The 23,749-nt window shown below is 33.6% G+C and overlaps 1 protein-coding gene across 7 annotated transcripts in view; it reads right to left on the bottom strand.

Moving 5' to 3' along the window:
* The window catches only part of RIMS2 (regulating synaptic membrane exocytosis 2), a 539,971-nt gene that overhangs the window by 354,320 nt on the left and 161,902 nt on the right, over positions 1 to 23,749 (bottom strand). For all 7 annotated transcript variants that reach the window (XM_078153700.1, XM_020969889.1, XM_078153699.1 and 4 more), the window contains exon 12: positions 22,566 to 22,719. In XM_078153700.1, the coding sequence (XP_078009826.1) occupies positions 22,566 to 22,719 (154 nt within the window). The remainder of the gene's footprint in view (positions 1 to 22,565; positions 22,720 to 23,749) is intronic.

Below are 23,749 nucleotides of genomic sequence, written 5' to 3'. Positions count from 1 at the left end.
TGTGTGTCTACTGCTCTAAAATTTGTTTACAAGCATTTTTACAGATATTTGGAGGGATTTTGGGGAGAGCTCAAGCAAGTCACTGATTTTACTCTGCCCACCAAAATATTTCTTTCTGGCACTTCTTGATCCCCATCCCACTTAGACTTAGCATATTTTAAAGGTTTTACTGTTAGCCACATATTTAAGAAAATTCAGAGCCAACATGGAAGCCAACATGGAGGAGTAAGAAATAAGTCACTCTCACCCTCCATTATTAACCTCTGAAAGCCCAGAAAATATCGCCCCAGGGAAAACCCTGGACAGCTGAAACAGCAAAAAGATGGAGTGCAGCAGTCCTACAGCTCAGGAAGCTTGAGGGATTAAAGAGAAAAGCCCCTCTTGCCCTGGGAGAGGAGGAGCAGTACTGAACGGGAGACATCCCAACAAGCTAGTGGAAAGCCCCATTTCAGCATACAAGGGGGAGATCCTGAACTCCAGGTGGCAAACACCAACACCAGAACCCCCAAGAACCTCAGTACAGGCAGTGAAACCAGTGGAAACTGGCTCAGAAAACCACCACATGCCATAGTGTTCTCTAGCAGCTAAGTCTCCCGGTGTCCCAGCAAAACTCTGGGAAGCACAACTCCAAAAGGGTTAAAAGCCCCAGGTGGAGAAACATCCCGCAACAGTGAAATATCTATATGCAAGGAGCCAAAGAAAGTGAAAGAACTGGGTAAGTAGCCGACCTCCACGGGCCAGACTATCCAGCCCTACCCCCTAGAGCTCCATTGCTGCTGATTCCAACTCAACACTAGGGAAGATGCCAGAAGCCTATGGCCTCTAACTGCCAGTACCTGAGGTCCCAGCACACAAAGCCAATGACCAGGCCCCAGGCTCCCACCACAAGAAGCTTGGGTCAGTGTCCCCTGCTCCCCAGCAGAAGAGCTCAATTTTTTAAAGGCCAGGAAATAAGCAAACACCATGAGTAAAAAGAAATGTATTATACATTCTTATTATGGGGACAGTGAAGATCAAGGTAGAAATTCTGAAGAGGACAACATTATCAACAAACCCACACCTGAAACCTTGAAAAGATAACATGAACTGGTCTGAAGCCCAAAAGGCCTTCTTGGAAGAGCTCAGGAAGGATTTAGAAAGTCAAATAAGAGATGTAGAAGAAAAAATGGGAAAACAAATGAGAAGTATGCAAGACAGTCAATAGCTTGGAAAAGGAAGGACAAAAATTAACTGCAGAAAACAGCTCCTTAAAAAGCAGAATTGGCCAAACAGAGGAGACACAAAACTCACTGAGGAAAAGAATTCCTTAAAAAAATAAAATGGGACAAATGGAAAAGGAGGTAAAAAATCTAATAGAAGAAAACAATTTGTTATAAATTAGAATTGGGCAAGTGGAAGCTAATGACTCTATGAGAGAGCAAGAATCAGTCAAACAGAAACAAAAGAATAAAAAATTGATGAAAACATAAAATACCTCATTGGTAAAACAACTAACCTAGAAAACAGATACAGAAGAGACAATTTAAAATTATTGGTCTACCTGAAAATCATCATGAAAAAAAAAGAGCATTTTTCAGGAAATCATCACAGAAAATTGCCCTGAAGTCCTAAAACCAGAGGATAAACTAGCCATAGAAAGAACACACCGATTACCTCCTGAAAGAGATCCCAAATTGAAAATGCCAAGGAATTTAGCAGCCAAATTCCAAAATTACAAGGTCAAAGAGAAAATACTTCAAGCAGCCAGAAAGAAACAATTTAAATATCATGAAACCACAGTCAGGATTATATAGGACCTTGCAACTTCTACATTAAAAGATCATAGGGTATGAAATATGATATTCTGTAAGGCAAAGGAGCTTGGATTACAACCAAGAATCAACTACCCAGCAAAAACGAGCATAATCTTTCAGGGGATCAGAAAATTTAATCTTCAAATATAAGACTTAAGAGAGACATAAAAAGGTAAACAGGGCAGAAAAAACCAACAACATGTTATCAATAAGGACAAACTGTTTACATCCCTACAAGGGAAGATAACTCTTGAGAATTATATTGTTATTACACCATTTTAAAGGGATATACACAGAGGGGGTGGGTATAAATTGACTTTGACTTAATGATTAAAAAAAATCTAAAATCTAATTAAGTAGGTTAAATGGATCTAAGTAAGTAGATTAAGCTGATCTAACCAAGGGATTGTGCTGGGAGAAAAGGAAAGGAGGCAGACAAGGGTAAACTACATTACAGGGAAAGGCACAAAAACCTATTACAGTAGAGGGAAAGAAAGGAGGGAGATGAGCATTGTTTGAACCTTACTCTCATCAGATTTGGCTCAAGGAGGGAATAACAATCAGTTAGGTATAGAAATCTAACTTGCCCTATAGGCAGTAGGAAGGAAAAGGGGAAAGAAAAGAAAGGGGACATGGAAGGGAGGGAAGAAGTAATAAGGGGAAAGGGGAAGAAAAGGAAAGGGATAATGGAAGGGAGGAGGACTGGGAGGTGGTGGTCAAAAGCAAAACACTAGTGAGGAGGAAAGGAGAAAGGAGAAAGAAAAGCATAAAAGGGGGAAAAGGATGGAGAGAAAGACCCAAATAGTAATCACAACTATAAATGTGAATGGGATGAACTATCCCACAAAACAGAAATGGATAGTAGAATGGATTAAAAAACATAATCCTATAGTATGTTGTTTACAGAAAACATATTTGAAAAAGAGTGACACATACAGGGTAAAGGTAAAAGGCTGGAGCAGAATATATTAAGCTTCAGCTGAAGTAAAAAAAAGCAGGGGTAGCAATCCTGATCTCAGACAAAATAAAAGCAAAAATAGATCTTACCAAAAGAGACAAGGAAGAAAACTACATCCTGCTAAAAAGCACCATAGACAATGAAATAATATCATTACTAAACATACATGCACCAAGTGGTATAGGAACCAGATTCTTAGAGGAGAAGTTCAGGGAGTTATAGGAAGAAATAGACAGTAAAACTATGCTAGTGGAATGCCTCAACCTCTCCTCTCTGAACTAGATAAATCTAACCACAAAATAAGCAAGAAAGAAGTTAAGGAGGTGAATAGAATTTTAGAAGAGTTAGACATGGTAGACCTCTGGAGAAAACTGAATGAAGACAGAAGGGAATATACTTTTTTCTCAGTGGTACATGGCACATACACAAAAACTAACCATGTACTAGGCATAAAATCCTCACAATTCAATGCAGAAAGGCAGAAATATTAAATGCATCCTTTTCAGATCATGATGCAATAAAATTATATGTAATAAAGGGCCATGGAAAGATAGACTAAAAAGTAATTGGAAACTAAACAATCTAATTCTAAAGAATGAATGGGTCAAACAACAAATCATAGAAAAAATCAATAATTTCATTAACGAGAATGACAGTAATGAGACAACATACCAAAACTTATGGGATGCAGTGAAAGCAATTCTTAGGGGAAGTTTTATAGCTATAAATGCTTACATGAATAAAATAGATAAAGAGGAGATCAATGAATTGGGCATGCAACTAAAAAAACTAGAAAAAGAACTAATTAAAAATCCTCAATTAAACCAAATTAGAAATATTGAAAACCAAAGGAATTAATAAAATTGAAATTAAGAAAACTATTGAACTAATAAATAAAATTTAGAGCTGGTTTTATGAAAAAAAACCCAATAAAATAGATAAACCTTTGGTTAATTTAATTTAAACAAAGAAAGAAGAAAACCAAATTAATATCAAAATGAAAAGGTGAAGCACCACCAAGGAAGAGGAAATTAAAACAATAATTAGGAATTATTTTGCCCAACTATGCCAAAAATTTGACAATCTTAGTGAAATGGATGAATATTTACAAAAACATAAATTGCCCAGATTAACAGAAGAGGAAGTAAAATACTTAAATAACCCCATCTCAAAAAAGAAATTGAACAAGCCATTGATGAACTCCCTAGGAAACAATCTCCAAGGCCAGATGGATTTACAAGTGAATTCTATCAAGCATTTAAAAAACAATTAATTCCAATATTATACAGACTATTTGGGAAAATAAGCGAAGAAGGAGTCTTACCAAATTCTTTTTATGATACAAATATGTATGGGATACCTAAACCAGGAAGAGTCAAATCAGAAAAGGCAAATTATAGACCAATTTCCCTAATGAACATAGATGCAAAAATTTTAAATATTAGCAAACAGATTACAGCAACTTATCACAAGAATAATACACTATGACCAGGTAGGATTTATACCAGGAATGCAGGGCTATTTCAATATTAGGAATACTATCAGCATAATTGATCATATCAACAAAAAACAACAGAAACACATGATCATCTCAATAGATGCAGAAAAAGCTTTTGACAAAATACAACACCCACTCCTATTAAAAACACTAGAGCACAGGAATAAATGGAGTCTTCTTTAAAATAATAAGTAGCATCTACCTAAAACCTTCAGCAAGCATCATATGTAATGGGGACAAGCTAGAAGCATTTCCAATAAGATCAGGAGTGAAACAAAGATGTCCATTATCACCACTGTTTCAATATGTACTAGAAATGTTAGCTTTAGCAATAAAAAAAGAAAAAGAAATTGAAGGTATTAAAATAGGCAAAGAAGAAACAACGCTATCATTCTTTGCAGATGATATGATGATATACTTAGATAATCAGGTAAAAAACTACTTGAAATAATAAACAACTTTAGCAAAGTTGCAGGCTATAAAATAAAGCCACATAAATAATCATCATTTCTATATATTACCAACAAAGCCCAATAGCAAGAGATATAAAGAGAAATTCCATTTAAAGTTACTGTAGACATCATAAAATATTTAGGAGTCTACCTAGCAAAACAAATCCAGGGACTACATGAACACAATTACAAAATACTTTTCACACAAATAAAATCAGATCTAAATAATTGGAAAAACATCAGTTACTTACGGATAGGCCAAGCTAATATAATAAAAATGACCATTCTATCTAAGCTAATTTACTTATTCAGTGCCATACCAATCAAACTACCAAAAATTATTTTATAGAGATGGAAAAAATAATAACAAGATTCATTTGGAATAATAAAAGCTCCAGAATATCAAAGGAACTAATGAAAAGAAATGCAGGGGAAGGTAGTGTGGCCATTCCAGATCTTAAATTGTATTATAAAGCAGCAATCATCGAAACTACATGATACTGGCTAAGAAATAGAGTGGTGGATCAGTGGAATAGGTTAGGTATGCAAGACACAATAGTCAATGACTATAGTAATCTACTATTTGATAAACCCAAAGACCCAGATTCTGCCATAAGAACTCACTCTTTGACAAAACATGCTAGGAAGACTGGAAAAGAGTATGGCAGAAACTAGACATAGACCAAAATCTCATACCACATGCAAAAATAAAGTCAAAATGGGTTCACGATTTAGATATAAATGCTGATACTATAAGCAAACTGGGAGAACAAGGAATAGTTTGCCTGTCAGATTTATGGAGAACAGAAGAATTCATAACTAAACAGGCAATAGAGAACATTATGAAAAGCAAAACGGATAATTTTGATTACATTAAATTGAAAAGTTTTTGTACAAACAAAGCCAATGCAACAAGATTAGAGGAAGTAGAAAATTGGGAAAGATTTTTACAACCAGTCTCTCTGATAAGGGCCTCATTTCTAAAATATATAGACAACTATGTCAAATTTATAAGAATACAAGTCATTCCCCAATTGAGAAATGGTCAAGGGATATGAACAGGCAGTTCTCAGATGAAGAAATTAAAGCCATCTATACTCACATGAAAAAATGCTCTAAATCACCATTGACTAGAGAAATACAAATCAAAACAACTCTGACATACCATATCACACCTATCAGATTGGCCAACATGACAAAACAGGAAAATGATTGGAGATGTGAGAAAATTGGAACCCTAATGTATTGTTGGTGGAGTTGTGAAATGATCCAACCATTTTGGAGAGCAATTTGGAACCATGCCCAAAGGACTACAAAAATGTGCATACCTTTTGACCCAGCAATAGCAGTCCTAGGGTTGCATCCCAAAGAGATCATACAAATGGGAAAAGGACCCACATGTACAAAAATATTTATAACAGCTCTTTTTGTGGTAGCAAAGAATTAGAATTTGAGGGGATGCCCATCAATTGGGGAATGCCTGAACAAGTTGTGGTATATGAATGTAATGGAATACCATTGCACTATAAGAAATGAACAGGTTAGGGGCAGCTAGGTGGCACTGGTCCTGAAGTCAGGAGGACCTGAGTTCAAATCCGGCCTCAGACCAAACATCTGACACTAGCTGTGTGACCCTGGGCAAGTCACTTAACCCCAATTGCCTTAAAAAAAAAAAAAAGAAATGAGCAGGTGGACTTCAGAAAAATCTGGAAAGACATGTATGGACTGATGCTGAGTGAAGTGAGCAGAACCAGGAGAATGTTGTACACAGTAACAGCCACGTTGTGCAATAACTAACTTTCATAGATTTAGCCCTTCTCAGCAATGCAAGGAAATAAGACATCTCCAAGAGTCTCATGATGGAAAATGCTATCCACATCAAAGAAAGAACTATGGAATTTGAATGCAGATCAAAGCATAATATTTGCTATTTTTTTCTCCTGCTTTGTTTTGTTTCCTCTTTCTGGTGGTTCCTCCTATTGGTTATAATTCTTCCTTACAACACGACAAATGTGAAAATCTGTTCAATAGGAATGTGTGTGTATATAAATATATATATATATATATATACATATATATATGTGTGTGTGTATGTGTGTATATACATATGTGTGTATATACACACACACACACACACACACACACACACACACATATATATATATATATATATATATATATATATATGGAGAGAGAGAGAGAGAGAGAGAGAGAGAGAGAGAGAGAGAGAGAGAGAGAGAGAGAGAGAGAAGGACACTATATCAGACTGCCTGCCCTCTACGGGAGGGAGGTGGGAAAGGAAGGGGGAGAAAAATGTAAAATTCAAAAGCTTATAGAAGCGATTGTTGATAAATCAAAATAAATTGATAAAAAAGGAAATTCAGAATTCTGGTAATAGAAATGTGTTTTTTTTTCTGCAATGTAATTACTAAGACTTTAGAAAAAACACTGTATATTCCTTTTTATATTCCTTGTGAGGATTATACCTTTCTCAGGAGCTGGCTCTCTAGCTTCAGCCTCACCACTAAGAATAAATTGTAAGAGTACATTCTGAATCTGATAATGATTTGTGTTTCATAAGGAAATTATGTATTCACCAGGGTCATGGAGATATACTTTCACATGCCCCTAATGTATCAAAAAGCATGGTCCCTGAGGGATAAGGGGTGGGGTGGGGAGGAAGCAACGAAAAGGAAGAGATAAAGGGACAGATAGTATAAGGTGGTATCACTAGGGTAGCCAGTAGAGGAAAAGCATCTGGATCACAGAGTAGTCGTAGACAGAGGGTAAAAGAGTACAACTAAATTAAAGGATAACTATAATAATTTGATTATTTTAACATCCATGAATTAACATTTTAATAGCAATTTTTAGAGTACTTAATCAACTCAAATCAATTCCACCTTTCTCCTCTCTTTTGTTTTTGTTGTTTGGGGGGGATTTCAACATGTAGTAAACTCTCAGTATAGAAAACTTTTTAAATTTTATAATTAAAACCCTTTTCTACTGAGGAAAAAAAGAAAACAATATATAAAAACAGAAAATGTAAAAAGTATTAGAAAATGTTGTGTTCACTTTCCCTTACACCTTTAACCCAACCAAAGAATGTTATTTGATAGGTCATAAGATAAAGCAACTTCTTCACCAGAAAAAATAAAAGTGAGAATTATTAAAGAGTCACATCAATGGCCTCACAGGTAAAGGGCTAAAAGTTTTATATCTGATGGCCTTCAATTTTATTGATCCTTCTCCTACAAGTATCATGGAAAGCTCTGAAAATGGAAATTCTGTGCAATCTTTCTGACCTGCCTGACTAATGAAACACATTTGCATTTCTGAATACCAAAGTATAATCTTATAAAATATCATAGAACACATGAATCCCATGAAAGATTATGAAATTTTACTTTGCCATAAGAAAAGAGGCTAAATTTATTTGGCCTACTGCCCCCTTTTAAAAAAAATTACTCAGCATTCCCCACTCCCTTCCCCTCACCCTCTGGAAATCTACTTTCTAATGTTTTTTGAAATGTGTCACTTCAAAAAATATAAAATATTTTTTTAAATGACATACCTTAAATTAATAACTTATTATAAATTTGTGAGGGTTTTTCCTGCATTGAAATTTTGATGATTCAATATTGCATCATGTGAATGCATAGTATCTTATTGTAAACAAGTCATTACAGGCACATATTACTGCCAGTGCAAGCTGGACTTCTTGACAACGTGCAATAGACTTGCCTGCCAACTCTTGCTTGTTAAGACCTGTTGGCAGACTTGACCACTGATTGGTTATAACTTGCATTTTGTGTGTTTATTTGGAAAATAATGTAATCATTATGACTTTAATTTTGTTACACAACAGATGAAACATGTATAGTTTTTCAAAATAATTCTCTTTCCTTATGCTTCCACTGTCCCCTTATTTTTATTCAACACCCCCCCCCAAATTGAACCCAAGGCTACTGCTACCCTGATCATTCTAGCACCCCCTAGGGTGCAGTATCACCCATTTTGGGAACCTCTGGATGGTTACCTTAACCTTAGTGTCTTAAATCAAGCAGACTTCATTAACAATTGTAAAAGTATTTGGTGACTTCTTGTTTCCTACCATTTAGTAGGGAATGTTTTCTCATTCTGATAACAAATTCTTCCAGCTGAATGTCAAATATTTCCCCAGAAGGCCCTAGTTTTCTCTTGTTTGATTCTCTTTCTCTACTTGTTACTTGCATATCTTAAATTGCTACAGAATGTTGCTAATTGGCAAGGTACTGTAAGCATGCCTGAAAAAGCTTTTTGAAAGCTGTACTCTAGGAAGTTGAATCTGTTATTAGTGAGCAGTCTGCCTTAAATGCCAAAAAAATGTATATTTTCAGTTATGTTATTCAAATTATATGACCTCCTGTCAGCAGATCCAGTTAGTGGGTGATATTCTACGAGCTTTCCAGGAACAAAACTAAGAAGTACCCCAGTACCCTCAAGGAACACCACTGCAATAAAGAGCATGTACATATATATGTACATAAGAAATAAAAACATAAAGGTAGTACAGTAAAGTGGATAGAGCACTGGACTGCAAGTCAAGAACACACGAGTTTAAATACTGCCTCAGATACTTTCTAGTTAGGTGACAAATATTTAACTTCTCTGGCCTCAGCTCTTCATTCATAAAATGAGGGAGATTGGACAAGATGGACTTTTGAAGGCCCTTCTGTCTCTAAAGCTATATAATCCCATGAAATACAAAGTAATTTTGAGGGGAAGGCATCAGCAACTGGGAGAATCTGGTAAGGCCTGGTGCTTAACTCTGAAGTAAACTAGTGATTTTAGGAGGCTAAAATGTTAAAAGAGTGTATTCCAGGCATGGGAGACAGCCAGTACAAAAGCACAAGAACGTGTCATATGTGAGGCATAGCAAGGATGCCAATTTGAATGGATGGAAGAGTGAGAAGAGAAGTAATGGATAATAAGGTTGAAAAGGAAGGCTGGAACCAAATTGTGAAGGGCTAAAAATGTCAAAAAGAGGAGCATGTATTTGACCCTAGAATAATAAGAGTCATACATGTTTACTGAGTAGGAGAAAGGCATAGTCAGATTTGCACTTTATGGTTAGGGGAGGTACTTGAGAAAATGAAACTATTGAAAGAGTCTGAAGGGAGGTGATCAGGGCCAGAAGTAGCATTTTAGGTAGCATTTTAGATGTGAAAGGTGCTACAGAGATAGAACCAAGACTTGGCAACAGACTGCATATTCAGGAAGAAGAAGAGTAAGAAATTAAGGTTGACTCTGAGGTTGCAAATACGGGTAATTAGAAGAACAGCGATGTCATTAACAGAAATAGGAATATTCAAGAAGTGGTGTGGGTTTGGAGGAAAATATAATGAGTTTAATTTTTGGACATTTTGAATTGAGATGTCTATGGGATAACCAGTTTACAATAGGCAAATAGTGAAGCAAGAAACAAAATGCAGGATAGAGACTAGGGCTGGATATATAGATCTAGGAATCAAGTCCCTAAGGTGATAATTAAATCCACAAGAACTGATGAAGAAACTAAAAGAAGGTATGCTGTTTTGTTCCTAACTTAAAGCATTCTTCTTTTGCCTACTGGATACTATTATTTGTTTCTTGCTATCTGAGAGTTAAAAATCAATTTAAACAGACATACAAGAAAATGTAAGATTAAAAGCTGAAATAGTGATATTAAACAGGAAACATAATCCTTAGACAAAACAACAATGCATCAACAAAAACTGGCACAAAAAGAAGATAACGCCAAGGCTAATACAAATAAGCAATTAGTTTTATTTGGCAACTATCTGCCCCTGAGGCTTTTTCACTTAATTACTTTCCTAGCTGTGTTTCTCTGATATAGAATGTAACATTCATTAAGCATAAGTAAAAGATAATTAAGCAGGACATATCTTAAAGAAGTTGTCAAAAGCAAAGCTGTTTTGTGATCTGGAAAAGTCCCCATTAGGCTACTGAATAACTTAGATGTTATTTAGATTAGCTTTAAATTGGTATAAAGTGTGTGCTTTAGGAGTTTAGTATATTTAAAATCCACATAATCCATTTTTCTTCAAAAACCTAATAAAAATATAGCATACTAACTTTAAAATCATGTTATTTATATAATTTCAATTCAGACACTATAATTTAACTATATTTAATTCTTACTGCTATGTAGTCAGCCTTATAGAGAAGTTCATAAAATACTAAATTTACACACTGCTACAACAAAGATGTCCTAACTACATAAATTTGATATATATCTGTGGAATCTGAATACCTTATATTCCAATTTGTTTCCATCAGAAGATAAGAGATACCATCAAATCCAATGAAATATGCCACTGAATTTATAAAATGGCTTTCAATATCTGGATAAGGAAGATATAAGCATAAAGCTACTAGAAAAGTTCTAGAGGCAGACAAAGGAAGCTAACTATGGAAATGTTTAGGATTTTAACATATGCTTAATAGTCCAAACAAGCACAATAACAGCAATGCCAAATTAAACTGTGCATATGTATACATGCAGTCAACATATGGGACATGCTACACATTTACCTGAATTATATGAATAAAAGCCTTTATCTGGAAAACAAATATTAAAATGAAGTGATGTCAGGAAAAATACATGAAATTTCTACATGCAACAGGGATGTTGAGAAACTAGTCTCTGTTTAGTAATTGAGAATGTGGTTTACTATATTCATTTTTAAATACAGCAAAACCTCACTAATAAAATAAATAACTATGCTAAGATTGCCACTTATATTAATGAAGATTCAAATGATTCAAATGAAATTCAAATGAAGGATATATTTAAGGAAATTGCATTATTTTCAAATAATTAAATTAAAGTAAATTAAATATTTTGAATTAATAATACGGTTATACCATTATTAACACGTATTAATATATTATATTATATATCTGACATGAATAGAGAAATGGAAGTAATCCTTAATTCCTTGAATGCTTTGAGAAGGTAACTGACTTTAGACTTTGCTCTTTTTTGTGTAACTTTAAGCCTTGACATTTTCCAATAAAACGTATTATTTACCTATGTTCATTCAATAAAAATCACATACTTCATGTAAATTTTACTATGAATTATAAATCAATGGGGTACAATTTAATGAGGGTTAACTATATATAAATAGCAGTTAATTGCTTTAAATAAAGTAAAATATTAGTTAACTAACTGAATACCATTGATATTTATAGACTGTCTAGCTGTAAATTAGGTACTTAGAGTAGTGAATTACCTTTCATGCCACAAGGATATTATGCAGTAGACAGAATTAAACACAATTCCAGAAGTATCCAGCCTAGTCAACAATTTTCGTAAGACAGTATAATCACAAACACAAATGATAAAGGAGTTCACATAGTAATTTTTCTTTTAAGAATTAATTACTCATTTAATTAAATTTTAAATTAACAAATTTAAATTTTGAAAGATTTTGTAAATTTTATTTGTAAGTATGAGTGACATTATTTTGATTTTTATTTAGATGATTCAGAAATAACTTTTTTAGCATTTTCTCATATATACAAATCAAAACATATCAATTGATTAGGGTTAGAGCTGCAAGTAGTAACAAAAAGAAGTTGTTTCTAGTTTCTCTAACAAATGTAATTATCAGGAAATCATATTTCTAAGGAAAATGCTATACATCAGGGCAATTAGCATAGATAAATAATTTCTAAATTATCATCATTAAAAATAGCTTATAACTGCATCAAATAAAACAAAATGCCATTACATTTGGTCAATTCTGGTTTTCAATACAAGTATCTGATCAACTTTGAGAGTCAGTATCAAGTATTAACCTAACTTGATTTGGCCCCAAATTGAGGACAGGGATGAGACTGGACCTAGGATTTCATTTAATATATGGCATACCCAGGTGAGGAAATTCTCTTTACCAATACAGGTCAGCCCCTTCTCTGAAACTCAACTTGTTAGAGAATTGCATGGGATAGATATCAAGAGGCTAAGTGATTTGCTCAGGGTCACAATGCAGTTATGTATCAGAAGTGATTCCAAATCATGATTTTAAATGATTGTTTCAGTAAAGATTTTACAAATTTATAATTTTTTACACAAAAGAACTTGTACATGGATATCTTACATGAGTAAAAACATAATGCTTAATTACAAACACAGGCAAATCTTTTTAAACACTATGGCATTTTATATATCAAAATAATGAATATTTAATGTTTTATTAATATTACTTCTCAGTATTTAAATAGAATAAAATGATCTTTAGACATCCCTGCATCATGTTAAATGCCTTTTTGTTAAAGGATTTAATAACTGATCCATGTATAATAAAATATATTATTTATATTTGTATCCTGATAAGCAACATAAAAAAGCACACCAATGTAACATGCCCAAAATTCAGATCAAAGTATGGTATAAAATGAAAATAACTTACCTGCTGATTGTATTTCTTCAAAAATAAATCTTAATAATAAACCACCACTCATAATATTGTTCTCATGTATAACAGGGTATCTATATACACAGACCATATAATGCTACCTACTAATAAAACTACAATGTTTATAAAATCTTTTTCAAAGAACACTTTAGAGACATTTACATATGTTCAAAATGTAGCATGAAAAAAATGTTCTTTTGTACTTATTTCACATCTTGAAAAAACTGGATTAAATGGGCTGAGATTATTTGTACACGGCCATTATCATGATTTCTACTCAAAGGTGCAACTTGAAAAAATTGGCCAAATATAAACTCTGTGACATAGGCCCACAAATAGCTTTTGGAAGCTACCTTTGTTATTAAATAAATTCCACTTATGTATAGTCCCAAAGGTTCTACATTATCTGTTTTTGAGATAGCATTGTGATCACTCTATTAAAATTATTTCTACTGAATAATTTAGTCCATAAGGAAACAATTTGAAATAAATTGTTTATTTATTCGCCAATATTTGTAGAGCATCTACCTTGTGCTAGCTCAAAGCCAGAATAATTAGGATGAGGTAACTGGACTTTTGCAATTGGGCAATTAAATTTAGAAGGTGTTGCTAATGCCTGTAGTCCTTCAGTGGGTAGAAATAATTGAGCTGAGTGACCATTTAAATAGGAATAATTAGACAAAATAGGAAGATATGAGATGATGTGCTTCCATCATTTCCTTCTTCATATTCTACTAGCTTTACCCTAGTCAAGTTTCTAAGCATCCTCCTTAACATCAGCCTTGCATGTCCCTAAGTGGATAACCCTGAGAATTACTAGTGTCCCATGGTCCACATTAAAATACAAGTTTCCCATGATCTCTCTCTCCCCCCTCCTGTTTCCTTTTCCCCCCATCTAGTGGCAAAGGACCTTTTATCACTTGTATCACAAAGTTCAAGCTCTCTCTCTCAAAGACCTACCCTGCCTAGGTGAATTTGAGCATAAAGTTTATTTGTGAAGGTATCTTCAATGGTATTTGCTCCAGATTCATTTTGTAGTGCTTATGCTAAGAAACATAATTGCTACTTATGACTCAAAGTAAGTACTATAATTATTCCATTATTTTAGAGTCTACTCTAATTACATACTCTGGTTTAATAGTATAGAAGAAAAAATTGAGAGTTTCTTTTAAAAGATCACTATCAAATGATCAAGATTTAGAACTGGAAGGGACATCTCCATTGGATTAGTCCAATCCCCCCATTTTATAGCTAGGTTGCACAATGGTTGGATCATTGGAGTGGGAGTCTGGAAGTCTGGGAGTCTGGAAGACCTGAGTTCCAACCTACCTTCAAAGATTTATTACCTGTGTGGGCAAGCCATTTAATCTATCTGCCTTAGTTTCCTCATCTGGAAAATGGGATAATAAAACCACCTACCTCCCTGGATTGTTATAAAGATAAAATGAGATAATATTTATAGGGCACTTTGTAAATCTTAAAGCACTACATAAATGCTCACAATTGTTTACAGATGAGGAACTCAAGGACACACAGTTTCAGAGCCATAGTTCAAACCCTGGTGATCTCACGTCAAATCCAGCACTTTTTCCATTCTCTATAATTATGGCCACCAATGTGAGTTTGTGCTCTCAGTAATTTAATTTGACACTGTGATTGTATAAAAATAGAAAATGAGGAAGTAGCAAGTTAGAAATAAATTAATCTTTAAATGGTAGTTCCATATAATTTCCAAACATTGTAAATTTGTAATTTTGTGGGTTCAGATTTTTATATTTTAGACTTTATTAAATTGGATATGTTCATGCTATGGTCCAAGTGATAATATCCTCCAAAAATAATAATCTTGATTAAGGGTTTTATAAACAAGTTGTTTTTAATAACTGTACTACTGCACAAAAAAATTATTTTTATTGGGTTAACTGTTAATTTAAAACAATGAAGTTAAGGCATTTTCAATTAAAATAAATTATTTTGCTAACTTCTTTTAAATTCAATAGTAATGTCTGTTGTTTTAAAATTAGCTTCAATTGGGTTTTATTTATTTGTTTTAATATCCCTTCCAATTTTCTATATATTTGGTCTCAAATTATCTAACAAATTTATAGGCTGGAAAGTCATACTGTGATTCATAAGATATTCTCACTTGATTCATTTGTGCACTCCATCACTGGCCATCCTTTCCAGTACTGGTCACACTATCTCTCATATTCCAATATTCAGTGGTCCTGGTTGGGGAAGTTGGAACTCTACTTGTTCTACTTCCAGACTCTCCCTCTACCACCAGTTCCCAGAACATAATAATCACTTAATAAATGCTTCTTACCTTCCTACCTACCTATCATCACTCAGCAACTTCTCCTTTGAGGTCCATTCTATCCAAATTGATCAACCAATTTAGATCCTCAAAATTAATTCTATAAAACTTTAGGGATTCATCTTCTTTTCTCAGAATCCATTTTAAGTCACCGTGTCCCTCCCTCTCCACTCCTTCCCTCATACTATAAAACTTGAAGTTACATATACTGATGTTGACTAAAATATACTCACTTCCCAGTTAGTTATTCAATTTACTCAACTCCCACTATCTTCTACTTTCCAATCCTTTGATTCCTTGTCCTTTGGCCATCCATACTTCACCATCTCTCAACTCTGACTACCTTCACCCTCTGTTTTCACTTCTACTTCTGTGCTACTAGACAGACTTGGAGGAAGTCATATAACTGTGTTCACTGAGTCCCCTACAAATTTATGTTATCTAATCTTGAATTGTACTCTAACTTCAGCAAATCAATTCTTCTACCACTCCCTACTTGGTCTTCTGTCTCACTCACCACAATGGCAGTTCTAAACATCTTTTTTACTTAAGCTCCCAATACCAGCCACTATCCCACCCTTTCAGCTCAAGACCTTAATTCATGCTTCACCAAAAAAAATCATCATTATCATTTACCATGAGCTTTCTCTTCTCCCTTTCTCCACATCTCTCATCTCCTTGATACTATCACCTACTTTTTTTTCTTTACTCTACTCTCCTCAATATAAAGCCAATCTCTCTATCCCCAATCTCTCTATCCCATCCTTTCTCATCTTCTCCAGAAGAACGCTTTCCATTATTATTCATTAATTAAGGGTCTACCATGCGCCAGACACTTTGTTAAATGCTTTACAAATATCTCATTTGATCCTCACAAAAATTCTTAGAGGTATCTCAAACTCAACACGTTCAAAATAACTCATTATCTTTGCCTAAAACTTACCCCTCTTCATAACCTTCTTATTACTGTCAAGGGCACCATCATCCTTCCAGTCATTTCGGTTTGCAACTGGGTATCATTCTAGTCTCATTCTCTCTTACTCCACAAATCCAGTCACCAAATTTTGTCACTTTTATTTCCACAAAATCTCTCATATATGGCTCCTCTCTATTCATATACTCATTACCTCTTACCAGGAATATTGTGAAAACCTTCTAATTGGTCTGCTGCCCCATGTCTCTCCCAACTCTAAACCATCCTCCACTCTGCTTCCAAAATTATTTTCCTCAAAGTGAAAGTCTGATCATGTTACCCCCAACACATATACACACACACTCAACAATAAACTCCAGTGGTTCTCTGTTTCCTCTAAGATAAAATATAAACTCCTTTGTCTAGCACATCAAATTTTTTGCAAAGCCTTGCTCTTTTTCAGTCTTATTACATCCTTTCTTTTTTGTGCATCTTCCATATTTCCTCCTCTCAATTTAAGGGTATACTTAGGTGTCCCCTATCTTAGAGAAAAAAAAAACATTTCCTGTAGTCTTAGACACTCCTTCAAGCTATCATCCTATCTTTTTCCTCTTTTTTTACTTCAAAGGCTGAAGAAAGAGTAATCTACACATAGTGCCATAGACAGATCACTGAACTTGGAATCACAGGACAGAACTTAAGGATGAATCCCAACTCCTCCATTTATTACCAGTCTGACCTTTTCCTCATGGGGACCTCAATTATCAGTAAAATGAAGAGGTGGCACTACATGACCTATAAGGTCCCTTGAGCTCCACATGTATGATCCTAACTCCTCTTCTTCATTAACCCTTCATTGCTCCACCTCTTGTAATTTGGTTTCCATTCTGACTAGTATATTGAAATAGATAATTCCATGGCCACTAATGTCCTCCCTACTATTCAATCCACAGGTCAATTTTTCTGCTCTCATTCCCCTTGACCTGTCTGTGGCATGTGATAACTGTGGAGCATATTCTCATTCTAGATATCATCTCCTCACTTACTTTTTGATATTAAACTTTCATGGTTTTCCTCCTTTCTTTCTTACTTTCTTACTGCTCCTTCTATCTCTGTGGCTAGATCTTCATATTCCTCTCACCTCTAATAAAGGTGTCTCTCCCTAAGTTCTTTCTTTGAGCTCTTTTCTCTCAATATATTCTCTTCCTTGAGGATCTCATCCACTCTCTAAGCTTCAATTATCAACCCTATGCAAATGAGTATGAAATATATGCTCCCTAGGGATCCAGTACCCAAATGGTATGTTGGTACCTTACACTTAACAAGTCCAAAACTTGATTCTTCAGCATTTCAAAAAAGTTTTCCCCTCCTCTTTATTTCTCTTGATGTTTGCACCATTCTCCAAGTAACAAAGCTTCACAGCTTTGGGATCATCTTTGACACTTCCATCTCCCGTGCCCCATAAATCTATTCAACTCCTAAGTCTTATCAACTGAACTTCCACTGTAACAACCTTGGACTTAAGTCCTGATCTTTCTGCACCTAGACTAACTGGTCTTCTGCCTCCAATCTTTCCTTTACAAATCCATCCTGATCACTAGTGGCTTATCTTCTTTACATAAGGTTCTTAACCTGTATGTCCCTTAAAAAAACAACCTTCAGGGGCTCCCCACTGCTTACTAAATAAAGTATAAATTCCTGATCAAGATCACTCAAGGTTCTCCACAATTTGGCTCCAATATATCTTTCCAGCTTCATCACATACTCCAAATTCCAACCAAATAGGACTACTATCTGAAAAAATATAATTTCAGGATTTATTTGCTGCCTCTCTAAAAATTGATTTATTTTTGAGGAAGGATTTAAGAAAAACAAATGCCATAAAGCATCCTTTAAAATTAAACCCAAAATTTCTTATCCATTCACTGTTTTTTCTACTGCTACACTGAACCACCAATCCCTAATTCTAAGTGGCAAAATAAATGAAATAGAACTCGTAACTACTTGTTTGAAATGTTCTAGAAAAAAATAAATTTTAAGAATAGAAGAGCAGAAGAATCAACTTCAAATATGACAGGTTTTATAAATATCTGTTTTTCTTCTATACATTCTTTTAGATTATAACACTCATTCGTTTGAGGACCATGCCTTATTTGATCTTTTTATCACTTCTAGTGCCTTGCCGATGCTCTGTATATGACAGATGTTTAGTAAATAACCAGTGAATTGAATTTTCTAAATATAAGAGTTATTTTCATTAGCAGAAAAAAGTGGCTGAACAACAATTTTCTAAGAAAAAAAAAGACTGCTTGAAAAATGGACAGAAAATTAATGCTACCAACATTCATTTCATAAAAATGAATACTAATACTATTAGACAGATTCAATAGTAGTAAGCATTTGCTGATAAATGATAAATGTACACAGAGATTCTCTTTAATATAAGTCTAATCAACAGCCTGTTTGGAACTAAGTTAAATTAAAACCTTTCTGTGTTTTCTAAGGGCTCTTTACCACAGTGTAGAGTTTATAAACTTATAAAAGTTTACAATTTGTTTATTACAAAAAAAAAATACCTTCAGAATGGACATAGAGGCAAAGGTTAAGAGACACAATATTTTGCATTCTACATGATCTATAGCTTCTTAAAAAGCAACTATGAAAACCCAAGAAGATGACATAACCATATAGATGCCGCCAAAAAAAAAATCTCTTAGACTACTGGTGTCTAACTACTAAACCCACACATAATGTGGCCTGGGGACCACATATTTACTCAGAAAGCCACATTTATGATTATCTATGTTATATTTTACTTTTATTTTTAAAATATTTCCCAATTACACTTTAACTTAGTTCAGACCCATATATGAGTCTGAAACCTCTGTCTTAGACTAACAGCATTAAAAATGAAAGGTAAGAAAAGTTCTTCCATTTAAGAAAATCTAAACCATCTTATGTTTTTACCTGTCTACCCATACTACTGAACCAACAGGATCATTTCTCTATTCCCCATGGGATACTGTTCCTGTTCATTTTCCTTTGAAGATTTTATGTCTGTGAAGTTGGAAGATGTTATATACTAGAAGAAGTGAAGAGATCTTAAAGATAGTTAATACTTCCAACTAACACTAAGTAATATACAAACATGTAATAAGTAAAAGAGTTGTCGAGTTAGTTTGATGCAAAGAAAGGGATTAAATTAGGATATCAATAAGAGAAGAAAGTAAAGGAAAAATTTTAAAAGGTACAAAACAATTAACTTTTATTATAAAGTCAGATGTTTTATTAAAATATATTAAACTCTTATGAATATTTACATTTTAAGAGTTAAAAAGCACAAGAAATTTTTCAACACAAGCTCTATATTTTCAAGGAGCTGGTATGTTTAACAGTATCTTGCACATATAACATACTTAATGTTTACTGAATTCAATATAATGAATGATCCTTATTAGTGAATCAGAAAACTGGATAATGCATTAAAGAAACTTCAACATTTAAAAAATAACACCACTTCAGTTATGAGACATTTTAGGGGCAGCTAGGTGGCACAATGGATAGAGCTCTGGCCTTGGAGTCAGGAGGACCTGAGTTCAAATACATACTCAGACACTTGACACTTACTAGCTCTGTGACCCTGGGCAAGTCACTTAACCCCAAATGCCTCACAGAGAGAGAGAGATTTTAATAATTTCAAAGCAAAATTCCACTCTTGGTGACATTTTTTTAAAATGTTATCAGCCAGCTGTCCCAGAAAATTTCCAGTGATCTTTCTCACATTCGTTCATCATCACTATAATTATGATACCTTCTGTTATCAGTGAACATTTCATATCTTGAAAAAATACAAAAGTAGGCTATAGAAAACCTCCATATTCATTACAATTACAACTTGTCCACAAGCTAATTGTTTGTGCCCCATTATTTAGAGAATATGTTTATCAACATAATTATGTTATTATATGAAGCATTCCTTTCTTCGTCACTTGGAAAAGGCAACTAACTGCCTATTATACATTCTTACATTTATTAATGCCTTTTTGGTCAACCCATTCAAAGATTACAAATGTTAGCAAGATAGCTTCCCATCTCACAAAGAAGAAGCTCTTATACTGAAGATAATTATAAGACCATTGAATCTTTTTCAAATGAATTTAAAAAATATTTATAGAGTATACATATATATATGCACATATATATACACTCACATATATATATATATATATATATATAAATCAATTTGAATTCTTTTAAAAAATTAAATATAGAAATAAGGCCTGAAAAAGGTAATTTTCATTAATGTCATTTACTCATCTTAATACCCAGGTTCATATAATCTCTAAAGCCAGAATTTTAGCCTTTAAGTAGAAAAATAGAGTTTATATCTTTAGATAATTTAATCTTGGACTACTAGAACTATATAACATTGGTTAATTTTCTATAATAAGTACTTATTGGGTACCCACTGACCATAATTTTTTTCCTTATATACAACATACCAAGTTCTTATTTCACATAGTTAAATTTTAAAGGAGGTTATTTCATAATTTGTAGGATATAGGCATATGTGATTGCCTCCTACATGGAGTGTAGCCCTTAAGAAGTGATCTTCCTGCCATTAAGGAGCGTTGTATAAATAATCATAATTGACCTAACTCATTAGCCCTAATACCCATTTCTAAGCCCCTATTGTTTGCCTATACCCACAACAACCTGCTGGTTTATAAATTTCAGAGATGCCACGAGATACTTTTAACAATTACACATAAGGTTTAAATTTCTTTCCTAGAGCGAGCTATAGTAAGTGAACATAAGATTCAAAGATCAAACAACAGCTCTAAAATACAGGTTCAAAAGTGTCATTATTCTAATTTGAAGACCCAAAATGAAGACCTATTGAACAATATCATTTGGAGACAGTTTGCTGATAAAATTAAAGTGCCAGGAAGCTATCACCTAAAAAATAATTACAGTAAAATAAATGGTAATTTCAAAAATCATAAACAATCATGAGGGCATGTAATAGTGGCAAATGTAAACAGGAGGCTGAATTATCCTTGGGGAGTCTAGAAAGAAACAATCTAGGTATTAAGAAATTGTCAGTGTTCAGCACTGTGAAGGAAAGCAAGACAGAGATACTGAGTTTGGTGGATATGAATATTCTAAAAGGAATATTCTATTAATGGAAAAAGATTTATTTTGTAGGCTCTACTACAGTAGAATCTTATGTAACTCTTCTCAGTATTATCAAGTTTTATCTACCCTGATTCCATTTTCATCAAACATTGTTTTGGGTCATAATTTATTTTCCTCATTTTACCCTACCCACTTAGAGGGAAGTATCTCCTGGAAATGAAAAGTAATGGTTATCTTGCCAACTCTATCTCCCACTGTAAAATTAACAATTGACCATTATGGTTTGTAAATAAATCAGTCTATTATGAGTTTGAGTTAAATTCTCCAGAAATTTCAAAATCAAGTCTCTGAACCCACTAGGAAGCAGCAGACCTCATATAGTCCCAGTCTGAAATAATCAACCTACTACATGGTAACAATATTACAACAGCCTCATTAAGAGAAGTCTTGTTACTTCAGAGTTAAGAGGGATGCCTGTTTTTAAATGCCTTCAGAAGAAGTTTATGGCTTAAAGTAAGCGGTAGAATTCTTTATTATGGATAAAACAACTTTCTCTGAACTGGAAATAATCTTTGAAAAATGCTGGGATAACCACAGTCACTGTTCAAGGGTTCTACCCAGGGAAAGCAAAAGTAATAAATATTTCTGTAAGAGAAACCCAAAACTAAGGAAACTAGAATGTACCTAGTTGGATAATTAGTTTTTGCAGACAAAATATCACTGCATAGTTTAACTAATTACTGTACTTAAGACTTTAAATGTTAATGTTAAAAATATATCAAATGTGCTTCACTTGGATCTATAGATTTAAAAAATCCGACAACCATAAAAAGCATTCTATGAATTTTACATAAACAACATAATGTTATAATTTTATACAATTCAAAATAGTCTTTAGAAGCCATGGAGACAGCATCAGAAATCTATAAAATAATCACAAAATATTTAGCATCTTACAACATTACAAAAAGTCAACAGTCAGAAATATCCAAGTAAGATATACCAGATAAGAAGTACTGAAACCTACTTTGCAACCTTCGAGTTGGGCTCTCCCCATGTGGCTGTCGTCGTGGCAAATATGGAGACGGGTGAGGAAGTGGCAATGAAGAGACATCATGTGTCTGAAGTTTATACCAATGAGGCTCATCATCTAATAATGCTGTCTCTAATTCAATTAGAATCTGCAGAAGCAATAGGCACAGTGGTTGTTACAAAAGCAAGTAGAAACAGTAAATAAATTATCTTACATGGTCACATACCTTTTGGAATAATTTTTAAAGTACTACAGTAATTGAAAGACAAAAATTTTAAAAAATAATTTTTATATGTGTTGACAATTAAATTGGGGAGAAATCTAAAACGTCTTTATCAGCTCTAAGTAACTAAGACTTTAAGTTTTCAGTTTCTATTTAGCTTACTGAAAAAGTTTACAGGACCTTAGCTGTTAACTAATGAGAATTTTGCAGTCAACAGCAATCAGTTAACAGTTATAATGAATGAAGGTTTATATAAATAAATGATCAATGAAAAAAGAGAAACAGAAAAAAAGGGAAATAAATTTCTTTGCCTTCCAAAGAAAACTAGGGGGAATGAACCATTTGCCTCACATTGATGATTCCTGTTCATTACCTTGTTTTTAATTATTCATTGGAAGTTCTTTCTTTTCCTATTAGAGGCACTTACCGACATGAAATGACTCCTAGAATGGTGGGAGTCATCAAAAGTACTCTCTCAACTCTGTAATAGCTGTCTAGAAACTAGTATCTACACCTAGGGAAATATTGAGAATAAACAAAATACTTCTTTTCAGAACCAGAAAAGGTTCAATTATTCATTCATTCACTCAGTGAACATTTATTAAGTGTATACTATATGCAAGGCACTGAGGGAAATACAAAAATAAATAAGACCTGATCTCTATTCCACATGGTTGGCAATATAATAGGTGACAAAAAAAACCCTATACATGCAAACTTTTATTAAGTTTTATTTATTAAGTTTCTTTTATTAAGAAAAACTTAACTCTTGTTTAATAAGCTGGTTAAATTCTTAAAATAGAATAATACTAAATACAGATTTTCAGTGATAGGTCATTAGGAATTTGTACTAAATTTGAGATTCGACAGAGGAAAGAAAGCAATACATATAATTTATCAACCAATTCTATGACCTCCTCAACTTACCAGAAAACACATTTTAATTTACAGGACA

This window comes from Phascolarctos cinereus, unplaced genomic scaffold (assembly GCF_003287225.1).
Source record: "Phascolarctos cinereus isolate Bilbo 61053 unplaced genomic scaffold, phaCin_HiC Scaffold_4;HRSCAF=312, whole genome shotgun sequence".
Classification (NCBI taxonomy): Eukaryota; Metazoa; Chordata; class Mammalia; order Diprotodontia; family Phascolarctidae; genus Phascolarctos; species Phascolarctos cinereus.
Note: the sequence above shows the minus strand (reverse complement) of the source record. Positions and strands in the feature narration are given on the sequence as shown.